At 41.4% G+C, this 18,911-nt stretch overlaps 1 protein-coding gene across 1 annotated transcript in view; it reads right to left on the bottom strand.

Moving 5' to 3' along the window:
• Window positions 1–18,911, bottom strand: part of znf609a (zinc finger protein 609a) — a 167,618-nt gene that overhangs the window by 78,188 nt on the left and 70,519 nt on the right. The window contains exon 2 of the mRNA XM_035790547.2: window positions 14,844–15,724. Within this exon, the coding sequence (XP_035646440.2) occupies window positions 14,844–15,593 (750 nt within the window). The 5' untranslated portion in view covers window positions 15,594–15,724. The remainder of the gene's footprint in view (window positions 1–14,843; window positions 15,725–18,911) is intronic.

Genomic DNA, 18,911 nt, shown 5'->3' with positions numbered 1-18,911 from the left:
GTAAAAATTGTTTTGTAATCTAACGATACAATTAAATTGAGTTTATACAAATCTATATTGCATTTGGTCACCAACTAAATGTGGCTTTTAACAGCCTTGATAGTTGCATCCTTCCTCAGTGAACTGTCTGCGGATAGCTGACAACAGGGTGGCAGGATTTTTCATGTGCTAAGCTAGAGTTCCACAGCCCAGCAAACTCACCTGGGGATAGGAGGATGGACGTGTTAGTTTTGTCTGGGAGACTGCGAGTCTTTTACAGGGAGAAGATAGCATTAGTTTTGGCATAAGTACAGTGAACCCAATGCAACCAGTGGCTCTGGATAATGTGACCCACCACCTGGTTTCGGTCCTATGACGCAAAATCTGAAATGGTGTTGTTTACATTGGATAAAAGTAAAGACTCAGAGCTAGAAAATTGTATATCATGCACTGCAGTTGAGGAACAATGGGAAAGTAATTCTGCTTTGAAAGTTGATAAACTTCTAACGCCACTTTTGAGAAAATGGCCTGTGAATGTGTTAGTACACGTACTGGAGAGCTCTTCTTTGTCTACACCCATTCAGCATCGTTCACGCCCTCTTAAGCTTTAGCCCCACCCATCTCTAAGGATTCACAGTGTAGCAAACAACCAAAGATTAAGATTAAAAGTAGTAGCAAAAAGTAGTAGTACAAATCAACAATATCTAGTCACTATATCTCCTAATTTGATTTTGGTGCAGGTCATGTTGTTCTTCTCATTACCATCTCTGGTAAACACACACACTATATTAAATCAAATCAAAGTTGATTTTTCACATGCACAGGATACAGAAGGTGTAAACGGTACAGTGAAATAAATGGTTACTTGCATAGTGGATTATTTTGTTTAGACGTGTATCTAGCTAGCTAAACAATGAACCAAAATCCCAACTCTAATGCCGCGTTTAAAACAACAGGGAACTCGGAAATCTCAGACTTCAGTGCGTTCAAAACAACTGGGAATGCAACAAAACAAAAAAAAAGGAGCTCGGAATGGGGAATTTTTATTTTTTTATTTTTAAATCGGTCATCCAACTCAGAATTCCAACTCATCAACTCGGGCATCTTTCTAAAGCTACGACTTTCCAACTTAAAGATCACTGATGTCATGATTTGACCTCGTATTCTTCAGAGTTCTCAGTTGTTTTGAATGCGGCAATACTACCATGCATGAATCTGCAGGTAGTTAGAGCTAACCAAATAGGTTCAATGTTAGCTAGCGAGCCAACATTAGGCTATTACTAGCAATGCAAATGGTTTCTGATATACAAATATTATTACTACACAGATCATATGTAACGTTAGCTAGCTAGCCAGCCAGCTACCTTTAGCTAGCTAACAGTACGCTTTAACATGCAATGAAAGCAACCTTCTGACAAAATTTGAATACGTGTATGTATAATATCTGAAAATGTAGCTAGACTCTTACCGGTATAACATGGATGAACGCTTCTCCCTCTGTCATGTATACAATGTTTGCCTTTAGTTTGAATATGTAGAAAGCACCTGACTCCGGATTACAACAGCTTTCTGTGTTCTATTTAGGACTCTTCGCATTTGGCAACCATCTCTCTGCTTCCATTGTGCATTCTACTGATTTCAAAACTCTCAACTTCTTCGATGACATTGACACCGTCTGGTTCAATGAACATGTCTTTACCTAAATCAGGGATTTCCTCATTGTCTGATTCATTTTCAGAATCAGAGAGTCAGCGTGGCACGATCGTTCTCCAGAAAGTAGTCCAGCAACACGTTTTCAGTGCTTCATGATATCTTTAAAAAGATGCCTTGGTAGAAAGGATTAATCCACACATACTAGGCAGCTTATGTTATAGACAGAAGCATGCTACATGGCAGACCAATCCAAACTCATTTGTCGGCATGTCCAGCCCATTATCTCTGCCAATCATGGCTAGTGGGAAGGCTCCTGTATTTTTACGTGGCTAAACCAACTAGGCTCATAATTTAAGAATTGTATTTGTATTTACAGATGGCATACAAGTTTGTTTTTAAGGCACATGAAAGATTATGACTCTAAAAAAAATATTTTATTTTACCTTTATTTAACCAGGCAAGTCAGTTAAGAACACATTCTTATTTTCAATGACGGCCTGGGAACAGCGGGTTCAGGGGCAGAACGACAGATTGTGTACCTTATCAGCTCGGGGGGTTTGAACTCGCAACCTTCCGGTTACTAGTCCAACGCTCTAACCACAAGGCTACGCTGCCGCCCCATGAGACATACGCCTAGCTTCTTAAAATGGGTCACATATGCCATGTCATCACACAGGTAGACTGCCATAGTGAAGGAGGTTTACATGGTGCATCAAGTATTATATTATGAGTGTAGGTTACTGCTCTGGAGAGATTGCAGGTAGTTGGTCAGAAGGCTCTGGAGGTCCTTGGCCCATTCTGTCTCTGCAGCAGTTGGAGAGAGATGGATAGATGTAGTGAGCACTAGAAAGAGAGAGCAGCCTCACCCCTGACCTCCCACTGGCCCACGGCCTCCTGCCTAGTATCATGTAAAGGAAAACAATAATATCATGACTTACTGACAGAGTGCTCCATATTCCTGCTGGTAGCAAGCCTCAACCTGGATGCAGAGAAATGTCCTGCCTTGTAGTATGGTTGCATCCATCTCCGCCAGGCTCCAATAAATCGGATGGCAAACCTGCAGTGATTAACACGAAAATGGTACCTGTACTTAGGATTCCTATATTAGTATGACTATTTCACATTAATGTCTGTAAATGACAATAGATCTGATTAAGTATGCCGTATGCAAGCCATTTAAGTATGCATGCCATTTTGTGATAATGGCTATGACAAATTACATGGCATACATGTGAATTTATAGCTACCTAAGATATTATTTATATTTTATTGCACCATCTCACTAACAATTGCTAAGGCGACCAGTAAATTACACTATTGTGGCTAAACCGTACTGTGGCAAGCTGCTCATAGGTGATTTACTCCATCATGACAACATGCTCCTCTTTACTTGGCTGTAGTTAGCTGCTAGCTTATTAATTAAGTATCCACTCTATTGCTTAATGAGTGATCTAGTTAACGTGAGCTAGCCAACATGTTTGCTTCTGACGTGTCACGATTCTGCTTGCTTTACATCTGACAGATAATTAGCTACCAAGATAATAATGGTTTCTGATAATTGCAATTAGTTCATTATCTAGCTAGCGAGCTACGTGCAAAACCAAGTCTGGCTGTAAAACGCAGCTAGCTAGCCAACTCGACTTTATAGCCAAGCTAGCTAGCTTGATACTCGGTAACGTTAGCTTACCATGCATTTCTGGACAACTGGACATTCCAGTCGACTCCTTCTTGCGACTCCTCCTTGTGACTCCTTGTCCCTTGGTCTTCTTCTAGGTTCAAAACTATATGGCTGTCCGATGCCTTATTGTCAAAAGCAACGCACTCGTAACACAGCCAAAACTGTTCACCACTATCTACGTCAAGCAAGGACAATGTTCCATTTGTTCTTTTTATGGTACACGTGAGGCACATTTATTTTTAAATGTAATATTTATTTTACTAGGCAAGTCAGTTTAGAACAAATTATTTTATACAATGACGGCCTAAACACAGGGCCAAACCCGGACGACGCTGGGTCAACTGTGCGCCGCCCTATAGGACTCCCAATGATGCAGCCTGGATCCGAACCAGGTACTACAGTGATGCCTCTTGCACTGAGATGCAGTGTCTTAGACCACTGTGCCACTCAGGAGACCAGCATATAACAGTTTTGATAAACAATTTGCCACAAAAAAGATACATCGTATTGAGACATAGCTATATGTGCTAGACATTATTGTTTGGGGGGGTGTCAATGTGAAATAATGTCCTTTAAACACGTTCTGTCATACTGAACGCAGGCCAGGCAAATGCAAACGATCAACCAATGGTGTGTTAGATAGCACCCACATACGTTTGACACCTCAATATTATTGGAGGAAGAAATACATAAATAAATAGAAGAAATAGCAATGCATGGAATGAAAAGTGGGATTAATTATTTAATAATCATCTACTTGGGTGCAATCATTTATCCATGTATTTTTCTATTTATGCATTTATTTATCCATTTACACTGCATTCGGAAAGTATTCAGACCCCTTCACTTTTTTCACATTTTGTTTAGTTACAGCCTTATTCTAAAATTCATTAAATAGTTTTTTCCACTCAATCTACACACAATACCCCATAATGACAAAATACATTTAAAAAACACATTTACATAAGTATTCAGACCCTTTACTCAGTACTTTGTTGAAGCACCTTTGGCAGCTATTACAGTCTTCTTGGGTATGACGCTACAAGCTCAGCGCACCTGTATTTGGGGAGTTTCTCCCATTCTTCTCTGCAGATCCTCTCAAGCTCTGTCAGGTTGGATGGGGTCGCGACACTGCACATCTATTTTTGATGTTCAATAGGATTCAAGTCTGGACTCTGGCTGGGTCACTCAAGGACATTCAGAGACTTGTCCCGAAGCCACTCCTGCATTGTCTTGTCTGTGTGCTTAGGGTCGTTGTCCCATTGGAAGGTGAACCTTCACCCTGGTCTGAGGTCCTGAGCTTTCTGGAGCAGGTTTTCATCAAGGATCTCTCTGTACTTTGCTCCGCTCAGCTTTCCCTCGATCCTGACTAGTCTCCAAGTCCCTGAAAAACATCCCCACAGCATGAAGCTTCCACCACCATGCTTCACTGTTTCCTCCGAACATGACGCTTGGCATTCAGGCCAAGGAGTTCAATCTTGGTTTTATCAGAGCACAGAGGAAGTCTAGAGCTCTGTCAGAGTGACCAAGTTCTTGGTCACCTTCCTGACCAAGGCGCTTCTTCCCCGACTGCTAAGTTTGGCTGGGCGGCCAGCTCTAGGAAGAGTCTTGGTGGTTCCACACTTCTTCCATTAAAGAATGCTGGCCCCTGTGTTCTTGGGGACCAATCAAATCATGTCCAATTAATTGAATTTACCACAGGTGGACTCCAATCAAGTTCTAAAAACATCTCAAGGATGATCAATTGAACAGGATGCACCAGACCTCAATTTCGAGACTCATAGCATGAATACTTATGTAAATAAGATATGTATTTTTTTTTTATATATATACACATTTCCAAAATAAAAATAAATATTTATATAATGTTTGGTTTGTCATTATGGGGTATTGTGTGTAGATTGAGGGAAACAATTTTTTTTAATCCATTTTAGAATATGGCTGTAATGTATCAAAATTTGGAAGAAGTCAAGGGGTCTGAATACTTTCCGAATGCACTGTATGTGTGCATTTATGTATTTATTAATTTAATTCTAATTATGGCAGCTTTGTTCATCCATATTGATGTAGGCCAGTGATTTTGTTGTTCATTATTCTAACTAGGCTTGGGCGGTGTACCGTATATACAGTATACAGGGGTATTTAGAAAAAGCCAGGGGACAACTGCGAGAGACCGGAGCCTTGTGAGTCACTCACTGTTGTGCAGCACGCGCCAGGTGATCTAATTACAGTATGGAATTCACAACTAAATGTTTGCTAGCTAGTTATCTTATAACTATTAAGTTAACTGATTAAAATGTGCTAAATGCATTGCAGTTGTGCATTTGGTTTGCTAATTTAGTAGCTTGTTCTTTATCTAGCTAAATGGTTAGCTTATTCCAACATCAAGCATTCACTATGTAGCATTTTTTTGTTACTTTTATAGTTCAGGTCAGACACTGTCTGAAATGTTCACAATGTGATCATTAACATTTAGTTAGCATTCTCTATGGGATTTTACATGTACTTATTAGCATTGCTCACCTCCGGTTTTACACAGTACCAGTGGGGATTGAAAACAGCGCTCTTGAGTTCAGTGCCGGTATTACCGAATATCCCAGTGTGGCACAATTCTACCATCTTTTTCAAAGTGCTAATGAGAATTCAGTAAGAAGGTCCGCACATTGTTGCATCCTTGACTTGCATGTTCTTTTAATATTAATTACCATAATCTAAAATGAGATTTCTGTCATTCTGAGCACCGTGGATGCCCGCCCCAATCAGGTTACGAACCCAATGCATATGGGTCCGGTAGATTTCTCAAATGTCCTTTAAATTGAAATGTTGCCGGTCAAATGTACGGGCCACATTTTCCTAATGGAAACCCTGCTTTCAGCAGGACAATAAACAAAAATACAAGGCGAAATCTACACTGTACTTGCTTACCAAGAAGACAGGGAATGTTCCTGAGTGGCCGAGTTTTACTTAAATCTACTTGACAGTCTATTGTAAGACCTGAAAATGGTCGTCTAGCAATGATCAACAACCATTTTGACAGAGCTTGAAGTATTATGAAAATAATAAAATGGGCAAATGTTGCACAATCCAGGTGCAACATCTTAGAGACTTTCCCAGAAAGAATCATAGCTATAATCATCCCAACTGTGCTTCTACAAAAATACTGTAAATTAGATATTTGATATAATGAGATATTTCATTTTCAATAAATTAGCAAAAAATAAATAAAACATGTTTTCACTTTGTCATTATGGGGTGTTGTGTGTAGATGGGTGAGAAAAAAATCAATTTTATCCATTTTGAATTCAGGCTGTAATACAACACAATGTGAAATAAGTCAAGGGGTATGAATACTTTCTGAAGGCACTGTATCTGTCTGGATCAAGTGTCATTCTGTGACTTTTTTTAGTTCTGGTATCATTTTGGTATTGAGTATCGTGATTGTAATTGAGTATTGTGATACTAAACCTGGTATCGTTATTGAAGTAAAACATTCTGGCATCGTGACAACACTAAGTCTGTCTTGGCAGCATCTTGTAGGTACTGCACAGCCAAACTCATTTTCAAATAGACAAAAAGAAACACTGCTCTAAAACAAGCAACTACTTATCCTTGGGGCAGAGAGCTAGCTTTGGTGTTTTCCCATTTCTTTTTTCAGAAAGGCTGTTTGATGAAATCAATCTAGAATCCATTTTAAGCTGCAAAGGCCAACTGAGGCAAGTATTTGTTTTTATCTGGCAGACTTAAAATGCTAACGTTATTTTGACCAAAATGACTGATGTGTAGAAATGACGAAATGCTGAAAGAATCGCAGCTATGGATGTGATCCATGTCTAATGCAGAGCAGCTGACTGCTGGTTCGATCTTGAGTGGACCATGGCATGGTTGGAAAGTTGATTGAAACGGTTCCATCAACGAGAGCAGCTCGCCAGAAAAGGAGAACTTGGCACAGGCCCTGCTTTTTCTTTATGTGTTTTCAATTATCCGCCACCCCGTTTCAAAGGAAGTCACAAACACTCAACTTCAAGACAGGCATCCACTTCAATGATTCCGATTTGGGGCTGAACTGTGTTACACAAAAAAGGGAGACAGCCTGCACCGATCACAATGAGGCCGTTTTACATTCTCTGAAAAGGGACTGCGATGGTGGTGGCATTATAGCTTGTGATCTGTGGGTAGGAAAGGCTGCTTATCGTCTTAAAATGACACTGAACATGACAAACGGAAACGTCTCCCATGGAGTCTGACGAGAGAAATGTGCGTCTACTTCTCCCGTTTGACTTCGACAGCTATGAATGCAAGGCTGTATAAAAGCCTGGTGTGAGAGCCGGAGCTAGCCATTAGCTGATGAAGAGGAATCACTGTTCCACTGCAGCCAGACAGGGGGAAGGCACTGCCCTTCCAGTAGACGCGTGGGGTGGCCATTTGAGAGCTCAACGAGATTGGAACATAAGAGGCGAGATTTGTCTGCCCAGTTTGCTGCCTAGTTTTCTGCAGTAATCAGAATGTTATTCAGGCATCTCGGGAACAGATGGCTGGAAAACGAATGGTGGGTCTGATCTCTACACACAACCCCCGCCTTTGGGATTTACACACCTTGACAGAGGAGCGGAGGAGAGGGAGTCTGGACTGGAAGAGAAACACGAGTCAGAGGCTGTTCTAATGTGAGGGCTAACCCTACTAGATCACAAGGGAGATTTCAGATCAAAAAGGGTTCAGTTCCTCTGAGGGCGTGTGCGTGAATGAGAGAGATAGTATGTCCCTGCTACGCTGAGTTCAAGTGTGCTAGTGCTGGTGGGTGTGTGCCTAGGTTTATACTATTTGTGTCTGTCTCCCTGCTCCTCCGGGAGCAAAAATACAATTTCAGTTGGTGTTAGTTATTAGTTAAGCTAGTTATTGTTCGGCTCTGTTCTCAAAGCTATGGCTGTGGCTCTGTCTGATGGTGCAGGCCAGAGGTCTGTGCGGGACTGATTTATTCATGCCGCATCCCACAGCTTCTCATAACGCACCCGCTCACACTTGCTGGCTTTCTGTCAGACTCTCTCTCACCCGCTACTGCAAGAACTGGTCCTGAACACCAGTCCCACAATGTTATTTTAGGCATACAGTACAAGTCAAAAGTTGACACACCTTCTCATTTTTCTTAATTTAAAAAAAAAAACTATTTTCTACATTGTATAATAATAATGAAGACATCCCAACTATGAAATAACACATATGGAATAATGTAGCCAAGTGTTATACAAATCAAAATATATTTGACAATTCTTCAAAGTAGCCACCCTTTGCCTTGATGACAGCTTTGCAAACTCAACCAGCTTCGTGAGGTAGTCACCGGGAATGCATTTCAATTAACATGTGTGCCTTGTTAAAAGTACATTTGTGGCATTTCTTTTCTTAATGTGTTAGAGTCAATCAGTTGTGACAAGTTAGGGGTGGTATTACAAAAGATGGCCCTATTTGGTAAAAGACCAAGTCCATATTATGGCAAGAACAGCTCAAATAAGCAAAGAGAAACAACAGTCCATCATTACTTTAAGACATGAAGGTCAGTCAATGCGGAAAATGTCAAGAAATTTGAAAGTTTCTTCAAGAGCAGTTGCAAAAACCATCAAGCGCTATGATGAAACTGGCTCTCATGAGGACCGCCACAGGAAAGGAAGACCCAGAGTTACCTCTGCTGCAGAGGATATGTTCATTAGACTTACCAGCCTCAGACATTACAGCCCAAATAAATGCTTCACAGAGTTCAAGTAACAGGCACATCTCAACATCAACTATTCAGAGGAGACTGCATGAATCAGGCCTTCATGATCAGATTGCTGCAAAGAAACCACTACTAAAGGACGTCATTATGAATAACAGACTTGCTTGGGCCAAGAAACACAAGCAGTGGACATTAAATCAGTGGAAATCTGTCCTTTGGTATGATCAGTCCAAATTTGAGATTTTTGGTTTCAACCGCCATGTCTTTGTGAGACGCAGAGTAGATGAACGGATGATCTCTGCATGTGTGGTTCCCACCGTGAAGCATGGAGGTGGTGGTGTGATGGTGCTTTGCTAGTGACACTGTCTGTGACTTATTTAGAATTCAAGGCACACTTAGCCAGCATGGCTGCCACAACATAAAAAGCGGAGAAAGCGGACACGTTTTGCATATAGGATATATCCTACTTTTTAGGAGGACGATTAGCAGACAGAGACAAATAAATGGGTCATCAATATTTATTGAAAATCAAAAATGCGCAAAGCTCCCTCACCATGGTAGCCTATTCACGCGGTACGCCTTTACCTTTTCAATTACGATTTTTGATTGCACCTCGACTAATGCTGGTTGACCTCACTCCATTTTCCATTATCAATATTTATTGACAGGCACTGTAGTATAGTTTACAGTTGAATCATATTTACTTTCATTTCCTTGGAAAGATAACGGACACGTGATTCTCCAACCACGTACGGGCAGCCTACTCTATTTAATTGAGACCGCACATATACTAGGCACACTTGTTCTCACACGCCCAACGAGGAAGAGAGCTAGGCAACCTAACGTAAAGCAGCGAATTCTGAGTGTGTGTCAATAACGCAACAAAGGTGTGCTTTTAATACAATAGCTAGGCTAACGCCATACAAAGCAGAAAGATGGCCGTTCACAAATAATCTGCGGAACAACAAACATTTTAAATCACAAAATTGTCTGCCTGACCACCCACTCCCAAACGCATCATGAAAAATGTCAACCCCATCGCAATGATCTCTGTCAGGTCCCAAAAGAGATCATTGCGGTGGGGTTGACATTTTTCATGATGCAGGCCTCTAGTGCAGGCATGCACTCCACTGGAGCTCTGCTATATGTCGTTACTGTGGAGAAGGAAACAAGGGTTGTGGTACAGCACCACCATTCCCCGTCTGGGTAGCATAGAAAATACACACACATACACAATGGCTGAAAACTAGGGTTTAACTTCTTATGGCTGGGGGCAGTATTGAGTAGCTTGGATGAATAAGGTGCCCAGAGGTGCCTAGAGTAAACTGCCTGCTACTCAGTCCCAGTTGCTAATATATTCATATTATTATTATATTTGGATATAAAACTCTGAAGTTTCTAAAACTGTTTGAATGATGTCTGTGAGTATAACAGAACTAATATGGCAGGCAAAAAACCTGAGAAAAAATCCAACCAGGAAGTGGGAAATCTGAGGTTGGTCGTTTTTCCAACTCATTCCCTATTGAAGATACAATGGGATATTGGTCATGTTGCACTTCCTAAGGCTTCCACTAGATGTCAACAGTCTTCAGAACCTTGTTTGATGCTTCTACTGTAAAGGAGGGGCTCATAAGGGCTCTTTGAGTCAGTGGTCTGGCAGAGTGCCACAAGTATGTGACGCTCATTCACGTGAGAGTTGGCTCGCGTTCCATTGCATTTCTGAAGACAAATGAATTTTCCGGTTGGAACATTATTGAAGATTTATGTTAAAATCATCCTAAACATTGATTCTATACATCGTTTGATAAGTTTCTACAGACTATAACGGAGCTTTTTGACATTTCGTCTGCTCCTAGTGAACGTGCTTCGTGAGTTTGGATTTGTTTACAAAACGCGCTAACAAAAGTAGCTATTTGGTCATAAATTATGGACATTATCGAACAAATCAAACATTTATTGTGGAACTGGGATTCCTGGGAGTGCATTCTGATGAAGATCATCAAAGGTAAGTCAATATTTCTAATGTTATTTCTGACTTCTGTTAACTGCACAATATGGCAGATATATTTTTGGCTTGTTTGGTCTCTGAGCGCCGTACTCAGATTATTGCATGGTTTGCTTTTTCCGTAAGGCTTTTTTGAAATCTGACACAGCGGTTGCATTAAGGAGAAGTGTATCTAAAGTTCTATGCATAACACTTGTATTTTCATCAACATTTCTGTAAATTGCAAAATTACAAAATCACCGGATGTTTTTGAACTACTGAACATAACACGTATACTGAGATTTAAAAAAATATATAAATATGAACTTTATAGAACAAAACATACATGTATTGTGTAACATGAAGTCCTATGAGTGTCATCTGATGAAGATCATCAAAGGTTAGTGATTAAACCCAGAACCCGTATTCCGACAAGGTCGCCGGGATGCAGAGAAAACAGAAAGATTGCAAAACCAGTCCCCCCGGCTACCTGATAGGATGGATCCAGAGAAACCGACACGGAAATGGGAGAGAGTCCAAGTTGTGTCTCTCCCTGTGCCACCCCTCCTCCCCGTTTGCACAGCCCTGACTAACCTCGAGTTGTAATACAATAGCACCAGTCATAAGTCACCATGGGCAGTGAGAGAGTGAAAGAGAAAAAAATAAATATGAAACTATCGAGAAGAGAAGGGCTGCTCCCAGGTGCACAGGAGACCTCCCGTCACGCTATAAGGCCCTGGATTTGACTGTGAGAGCACTGGAGCCTGACATTTCACAGGCGCTGCTTACACCCAGACACATTCCCTACAGAATACTCCACACTCGAGAGAAAGAAGTGGGAAAAGAGAGAGAAAGAGATCCAAAAATACCTATTCATTAAAACCACTGCTCCAGGAGTTAATTCAAGGAGTGAAAATATAGACAGTCTAATAAAGACTGGATGAGAAACCTGAGCCCTGACTGACTATCAATGAAACTTTGCAGCGGAATAAGAAAGTAAAATTGTTTGAAATTTGTCTAAATAAATCATGTCTGGATTCACTGCTGAGAGAGGAATGCTAGAAAGCTTTAAACCCCTTGTGCATACAGCACTTTCGCTACAGTAGAGTCCATTGATCTCTATGCAGGTTACGGTAACTGGCAGTGAGGAAGGTGACTGGTGCTGATTCAAAATGAAGGCTCATCCTTTGTGAGCTTGGCATTTAGCTGGGAAATTACAGAAACCGCTTGCATTTGCTAATTAATGAGGAGGTAGCCTATTGGCAACAGAAGCTCACTTGACTTCCAGAAATCAAACTTCAACTCCTGAACTTTAAGGAAAGGCCAACTACCACGGGCCACAGTCCATTTTAAATGCCCTGTTTAGAGCATGGTGCAAGTAAATGCAGAACTTTTTGTGGTAGAATGAACCTCATTTTACGGCAGGGCGCTTAGTAGGAAAAAGGACGAAGAATCGTTTCTAAAACTGCATATCTAAGGCTCTGGTCTGTCCAAGAAGTGAGGGTAGACAGTTCTCTGCTATCCACTTTACATATTAATTATTATTTTGGGGTATAGGGAAGGGTCAGTTGGGGAGGGACAGTTGTCTTTTTTTCATGCATTTAGGGAGGGTTCAGGTAAAAAAAAAATGGAGGGCCTCCATTTTCATTTCAGACAGGTCCGATTTTCTCCATCTCACCCTTATTATAAATAATGTTCAATCTCTTATACGAGTACGATTATGCCTTTGACTGCAGTACAATACAATAATAGATTTTTTTAAACCAAGGTAAGACATGCTTCATCGAATGACATAAAACGTCTGAGTTTTAAACAATTAAATGTATGGTTAAATAGTTTCAAAATGCTGACCACCGCCGCTCAGATTCAAGGCCGGTGATGTGCGGTGCGCAATAATTCTGTAATTAAAAAAAGTCTCATTAAAGTTGGTCTACATTTTCTGGCGCATCCCTCATGTTAGCATCGGTTTGGACATGAGTCTGTAATATGCAGAACTTTTTGTGGTAGAATGATTCCCATTTTACGGCAGGGCGCTTAGTAGGAAAAAGTGTAATTACGTAAGTGATGAGGTTTTTATGACAGCCTATATTGTCTAAAGAGATGAGACAGACTGTAGACAACCAGGAGACATTAAAATAATCGTCAAAAGCGGATTACGAGGGATTTCAAAAAGAGAGTCTCTCATTCACCTCAAGTAATTCCATCTCTGACACAGTGGAAACATGCAATCACCATCACGGAGGTTAATGCCTGTACAGGGCACTGCAAATTCCCTGTGTTGTCCAAACAGGAAAGGCATGTGAAGGTCATGACTGTAGAATGGGTGCCGTTAGCCAGTGTCAGCTGCTGACAGCTACATAATGTCAGAAATTGCCTATTGATGAGATCTTAAGGGCCACACAGGATGATAACATGTTTTTTTTGCTAAAGAATAGTGTAATTTTAATGCGACCAAGCCTTTAATGTGTCTAAACAAAGGATTACTTATTGACCCTAGACAGACGACAGAGATATCTTGTCCTTTAGTCGCAGGATTTCCTGGCCTGCCGGCATGATCCTCACAGAGGGAGTAAACTGCTTCCTCTCCTCCTCCCCCAACCCATGACAGACACAGCGAGAATGAGTTGAACTGAATGTCCCCTACCATTGAATGATAAGAGGTTGAAAATGGAGCAAGATGACACATGAAACCTCCCGCCACAGAGTTCAGCACTCCCCAAGCTCCGGAGATACGCAGAAAACCCTCTCAATGGAATACGGATGGATGTCCTATTCTATACAGCAGAAGCAGCTATCACACAGCTCATAGCGAAAGAAACTTTGATACCTTTTCCTGACGATCTTACCAAGTTCCATCCGATGAAGACTTTGAAAAGCATACTATCAAGATGACATGGAGAAGAGTAGCCAGTAATTATGTCTAATGGGTAACTCTACCCTGAAAGTGCCCCCCAGCTAACTAACTGCAGGCTGGAAAATGCAGAGGCTCTTCAACCCCCCAAAAAAATCTGCTGCCAGAACACGACGTCCAACACTGCCCCTGGAGCTTCACTTTTGTCTCAGCGTATGGCGGTGACATATGGCTGACAATTGTAACTGATCTCCTGGTGCAAAGCCTCTTCTAGAGATGGCTTGTCAATACTCTCCAGCGTCTCTGTCAGAAACCCTATCAGAGAGCAGCAGCACTCAGGTTTGTCACATCTTTGGCATCCGACACGCTGAAGCCTTCCACCACCACCCTCTCCTCCCCCCACTATGTCGACAAGCAACTTGTGTAAAAACAAGACTGCCCATTTGAGTGCCTGAGAACATCATCTAGAAGGTTCGAAAACGGGTGCCTGTGTTACTGCTCAGGCCTTTTACTAATGGCAGTGAAGGGTCTGAGCAGTGACCCATTGTTGAAATGACTGGCATATATAAAAGGACAGGCATCTGCAATATGTAGTGGTACAGACTGACGCTTATGTTGGGTCTTGCATAACATACTTCACTTGTTTCTGGGCTATGGGGTGAGTACAGCAGTGTGAAAGTCCCCCGAGGAGCCATTAGTGTTAAGATGGAGCCTCATGCACTACTTAACACACCCATCAAATTCAGTGATTACATGAGAGGTTTCGAGACAGTACAAAGCTCTTATCCCCCACACAGAGAACCAGATTACGTCTGTAGCTCACTCAATTTGAAAGCAAAGTGCTACATTAAAATGTAATAAATCACTTGTCAAGGCGAGCGAGATATGCTAATATTCCAGCAGCAAACAAACAGACAGCATCTGCTATAGTTCAAAGCAGTTGATTTAACAGCAGCCAAGCACAAAATCGAAGACAAGACAGCTTGTTACTTACCTTTTCACTTTTCACTTTCTTCAGGTTTCTGCATTCACTGTTGTCCATCTCTTCTGGATCACTTTTAATGGCTAACGGTGGTACAGCAATCCCTGTGGAATCCAGGGCGATATTCCCAAGTGGTTCGGCCACAGCCAAGTCTGTATTTTGCGTACCATCAAATGGGACGCTACGAGGGCCCCCCAAAGGCAGATTTGGGGCACCTATCTCCTTCTCAGTATTAGCCACTCCTGTAGCCACAACTTCACTTTTCTCCTTCTTACTTTTCCCAGAGCCCACCTCCTTGTCTTTCTTTCCACTAGGAACATTACGGGAGGCTTTGCTGCTCTTCTCAGCACCCTTTCCAGAGTTGGTGTTTGTTGTGGGACCTGTGCCAATGCCAGATCCCATAACCTCGCCCTGGGTTCGCACCTGGGCGTCTTTCTTGGCCCCGTCTGTAACCGAGGCCTTGGCACTTTCCTTTGAGTTCTTACTTCGCTTGGATTTGGGTTTACTCTCTTTGCCTTGAGCAGCGGGTACGGGGCTAACAAATTTGATGTTGTCGGGTAGAGCTGCTACAGCGTTGGGAGGGGCAGCCATGCCCCCACCGTCTTTAGTGCCAGACATCTCAAGTTTGTCCTTTTCTAGGTCTGCGTCAAGGTCAATGATCAGATTGCCAACACCTATATCCCATTCATCACCGCTGTCATAAGTGTCCACCGCATTAGAGTCCACACCTTTCCCGCCTGCAGTGCCACTGCTTAGGGACATCTTAGTGCCAGCGGCCCAGGCGCACCACAGTTAAGTCTGACCTTCTCAGACTACTGGAGGCAGTGGGAGAAGGGTTACAGCAGCTTTAGGGTCTTCTCGGTATCCCCTTCCCAGTAACCCACATTGTTGCCCTGTAAAGAGAAGAGAAAATGTGTGAAAATACTGCAGTCAGAAGCTCTTAACATACCAGGATAAACTATAATGAGATCATTAGAGATTTGAATCTTGCCACACAGGAAAGTATAGCAGGAAAGAAATCAGGGCTTGACATTAACTTTTGAGAGGCCACTTGTCCCCCCCCCCCTAAAAAAGGTCTGCGACACCATTATTACAACATTGTACAATGCCACTTCACAACATAAAATGCATTACTATCTTTTTTACCATAGAGAATCAGAAGAACATGTAGGCTACACTGTCTGTTGGCTTCTTTGCATATTCAAGCCAGTCTCAAAATACAACACTGCTTTTTAGGCTCTCTTGGTAGGATGGTTGCCCCCCCCCTTGATAGCCTATAAAGTTTTGCAACACGACTAAACACTTTTTATGTCTTTATAAAACAATTCCCTACAGGGCTCGAAATTAAGGGCGTCCCGTCGTCCCTGGGACGATAAAAAATATTTATGCGGTTCAAAACCGACAGTTCTAGGACCACAGACCAAAACTCATACAACCACTGCACATTCAAAAATGTTTTTTAAAAAGCAAAGAGGCCGATGCAACAGATCTGACCATTTATCTTAAAAATGTTGACAACGTTTTATTTCTTCATATTATAAGCTCAACAATGTGCATATGGCTGTAGGCTACACACGAATGTTCCAAATTGCAATTAGCGGTAAAAAGCCGTTCTCAAAAGCGCACTGCACGTGTGACATAGATGAAAATATCCATTAGATATTAAGAAAAGGCAGCACTCTAAAGACGCGTCTTGCAATTTGCATGGGTTAGGGATGGATTGAAATGTACACAATGGATACCTGCAGGAAAATGAGGGTCATGTTTTTAAATTCCAGTCCAGGAGAAGGTTTAATATTGTTTCAATCTAGTCCAAGGGAGGGTCATGGGAGGGTCATATAATTGGTAATTGATGAAATGTCAATATTTTCCAGTGTTTCAGAATTAGTTGCTCATTAGGCTACATATCGATGTAGCCCGCTGCCGACCCTCATCTCTGATTCTCCGCTGAATGCGCAATACCAAGTGCACCTATAGGCTATTTAGTGGGGTCTCAATCAAATAATCCATAACCTATAGGCTAGAGTTTCTCAAACTCAGTCCTCAGACCACAAAAGGGGTGCACGTTTTGTTTTTCGTCCTAGCAGTACACAGCTGATTCAAATAATGAACTCCTCAACAAGCGTGGATTATTTGAATCAGCTGTGTAGTGTTAGGGCAAAACGTGCCCCCCTTGAGATCCCCAGAACCGAGTTTGGAGAAACGCTGCTATAGGCTTCGAAGCACAGAGCAAAGTTATATTTTCTAAGATAGCTTTATTTACACCATCCCAGCAGCTAAGCTTCATTACATACCACAATGGATATTGCAACCGAGCCCTGGCCTGCTCATGCTGATCAAATACTTTTATTGTGTGCTGCCTAACCAATGGCCGTGCTACAATCGATCGGAAATGGTGCTGAAAGTAAGCAAATTCGAGTAGGCATAATTAAAAACTGTCTTCATTTGAATTAGACTTTAGGAAACAACAAGAGGGCTTTGTGTTGGAGCCTATTTGTCCCCATTTAAGAACTAAGGTAGTAGGCCAACCTGTTTGACAGACAAAATGAGGCTATAGGCTGCTATATCCATAGATTTGTCTGTCAATTCCCCACTTTGCACTGTTTTGATGGGGTATGCCATAGGCCTAATTTTTTTATTAACCTACCCCTTATTAGCTTAATTTAAGAAAATAAAACAGATCTGATTATATAAGGTGAACTAGAAAGAGTGCTTTGGCACGTAATGCTTTATGATAGAAACAAGTTGTAAAATGACCGGGAAAGAAGTGGCTCCCGATGCATATGGGGGTTTCATTGTTTAATTGACATGACATTCAGAGGCTGAGCTACAACCCACTATAGCAGGGAAACAAAAAATGGACTTTGCTTGGGAAGTAATCCAATTATTTCACTATCAATTGATTAAGCTTTTCACTTTCTGTACAATAGAAAATGTTTAAACCCAGACAGCTTTTAGGGAAACAATTGTGACCGTCTCTCGTTGGAGTAAGCCACGGAAGAAGAGTAGCCATTAGTTAAAGCTTACATTTTAATGTGTCGGTAGACCTTCTCGCTCTGGGGTGGAAAGGTAGGCCTAATTTTTGAAAGTACCATGATCAGATTCCTAATGACGTCTCGGATTAAATTATTTGCAAACAGGGACAGCTTCGTTGCAAACAAGACAGACTGACTTGACAAATATGATAAGATGAGCACATAGGCCTCTCTGTCCATTTTTAGCCAGTACTTTGTGTGCTATAAAAAATTACTCAGGTAAAATTACGTTGAATTGAATTACATATTTTATAAAAAGGCAATTATTTTCTCGGCCCTGCAAATACGATGATAGATTTATGCTTTTACTATAAATGATATATTTCCAACCATACTCTTCCACAGTGGACTGCGAACACACAACCTTGTGGCCTGTAGCCCTTTGCAATACCAAAATTCCTTACAGGACGAAGAACAGTTTCTAAAACTGCATATCTAAGGCTCTGGTCTGTCCAAGAAGTGAGGGTAGACAGTTCTCTGCTATCCACTTTACATATTCATTATTATTTTGGGGTATAGGGAAGGGTCAGTTGTCTTTTTTTCATGCATTTAGGGAGGGTTCAGGTAAAAAAATAAAAAAAATGGAGGACCTCCATTTTCATTTCAGACAGGTCCGATTTTCTCCATCTCACCCTTATTATAAATAATGTTCAATCTCTTATACGAGTACGATTATGCCTTTGACTGCAGTACAATACAATAATATATTTTTTTAAACCAAGGTAAGACATGCTTCATCAAATGACATGAAACGCCTGAGTTTTAAACAATTAAAGGTATGGTTAAATAGTTTCAAAATGCTGAACACCGCCGCTCGTGATGTGCGGTGCGCAATATTTCTGTAATTAAAAAAAGTCTCATTAAAGTTTATCTACATTTTCTGGCGCATCCCTCATGTTAGCATCGGTTTGGACATGAGTCTGTAATATGCAAGTGGGCTTTTTCATTTATGTAGCCTACATGAAAAAAATTGATTTTAATATTATTCCATGTTAACCACTTGGATCAAATTCTTATCAGAAGAATTGTTTGATATTGTGATGTG

This window comes from Oncorhynchus keta, chromosome 17 (genome assembly GCF_023373465.1).
Source record: "Oncorhynchus keta strain PuntledgeMale-10-30-2019 chromosome 17, Oket_V2, whole genome shotgun sequence".
Lineage (NCBI taxonomy): Eukaryota > Metazoa > Chordata > Actinopteri > Salmoniformes > Salmonidae > Oncorhynchus > Oncorhynchus keta.
Note: the sequence above shows the minus strand (reverse complement) of the source record. Positions and strands in the feature narration are given on the sequence as shown.